Source organism: Eimeria mitis, genomic scaffold, assembly GCF_000499745.2.
Source record: "Eimeria mitis Houghton genomic scaffold, Emh_scaff1204, whole genome shotgun sequence".
In the NCBI taxonomy this organism is placed as follows: domain Eukaryota; phylum Apicomplexa; class Conoidasida; order Eucoccidiorida; family Eimeriidae; genus Eimeria; species Eimeria mitis.
This window is the reverse complement of record NW_013568194.1, coordinates 4,334-5,171: the sequence shown is the minus strand read 5'-3', so window position 1 is coordinate 5,171 and position 838 is coordinate 4,334. Positions and strand designations below refer to the sequence as shown.

At 53.6% G+C, this 838-nt stretch overlaps 1 protein-coding gene across 1 annotated transcript in view; it reads right to left on the bottom strand.

The window, feature by feature from the left end:
* The window catches only part of EMH_0031830 (uncharacterized protein), a gene marked incomplete at both ends in the record, with an annotated part of 10,325 nt that overhangs the window by 7,007 nt on the left and 2,480 nt on the right, over window positions 1–838 (bottom strand). The window contains one exon of the mRNA XM_013494570.1: window positions 34–174. Coding sequence (XP_013350024.1) covers window positions 34–174 — 141 coding nt within the window. The remainder of the gene's footprint in view (window positions 1–33; window positions 175–838) is intronic.

Here is an 838-nt window from a genome sequence, read left to right as displayed (position 1 = left end):
GCTGCAACTGGCCCCCTGCAGCAGTGTCGGCACCGGGATAGGAGGAAGTGGTGTGGCAGCTGCTGTCGTTACTGTTGTTGTAGCTGCAGTTGTTGTTGTTGCTGTTGCTGCTGTCGTTGTCACTGCTGCTGATGCTGTTGCTGCTGCTGCTGCTGCTGCTGTTGCTGCTGCTGTCTTGACCCACCGGCAGCAGCTGGGTTCAGCCAGAGCGCCGTTTCAATTGGAAGACATCAACGAGTGTGCAGTGGGATTGCTGCTGCTGCTTTCGTTGCTGCTGCTGCTGCTACTGTTGCTGCTGCTGTTGCTGCTGCAGCTGCTGCTGGTCTCGCGTCGCTCGCTGGACAGCTGCTGCTGCTGCAGCAGCGGGAATGCTGCTGCTATTGAATAGCTTCTCGATACGAAAATGAGGAGAGAAAATATCCATAAATAAAACTGCAGCAGAAGAACTGAGGTGTACATACACCTGAAGAGAAGCCGCTGCTGTGAAGGCGCAGCACGCAGACCACTGTCGGGGCGTGCACACCAAAACCCTAAACCCTAAACCCTAAACCCTAAACCCTAAACCCTGAATTTTAATGGAAATAATATTATATAAAGCTCTCAGTTCATCCCAATACACTTTTCTTCTCTACTTTTATCGCAAACTGCTGCAGCGGTGGCCCCGTCGGCCAGTGCCTAAGGGTACTGTGGGGCCCCCAGCAGCGCGAGCTGCTGCTGCTGCTGCTGCTGCTGCTGCTGCTGCAGTTATTTTTTAGCTGCTGTAGCTCGTTTTTTGCTTTTGTTATATAGGGGATCGTCTCCTCCCGCCTGGCTGGAAGCGACCTGCTGAAGCGCTACT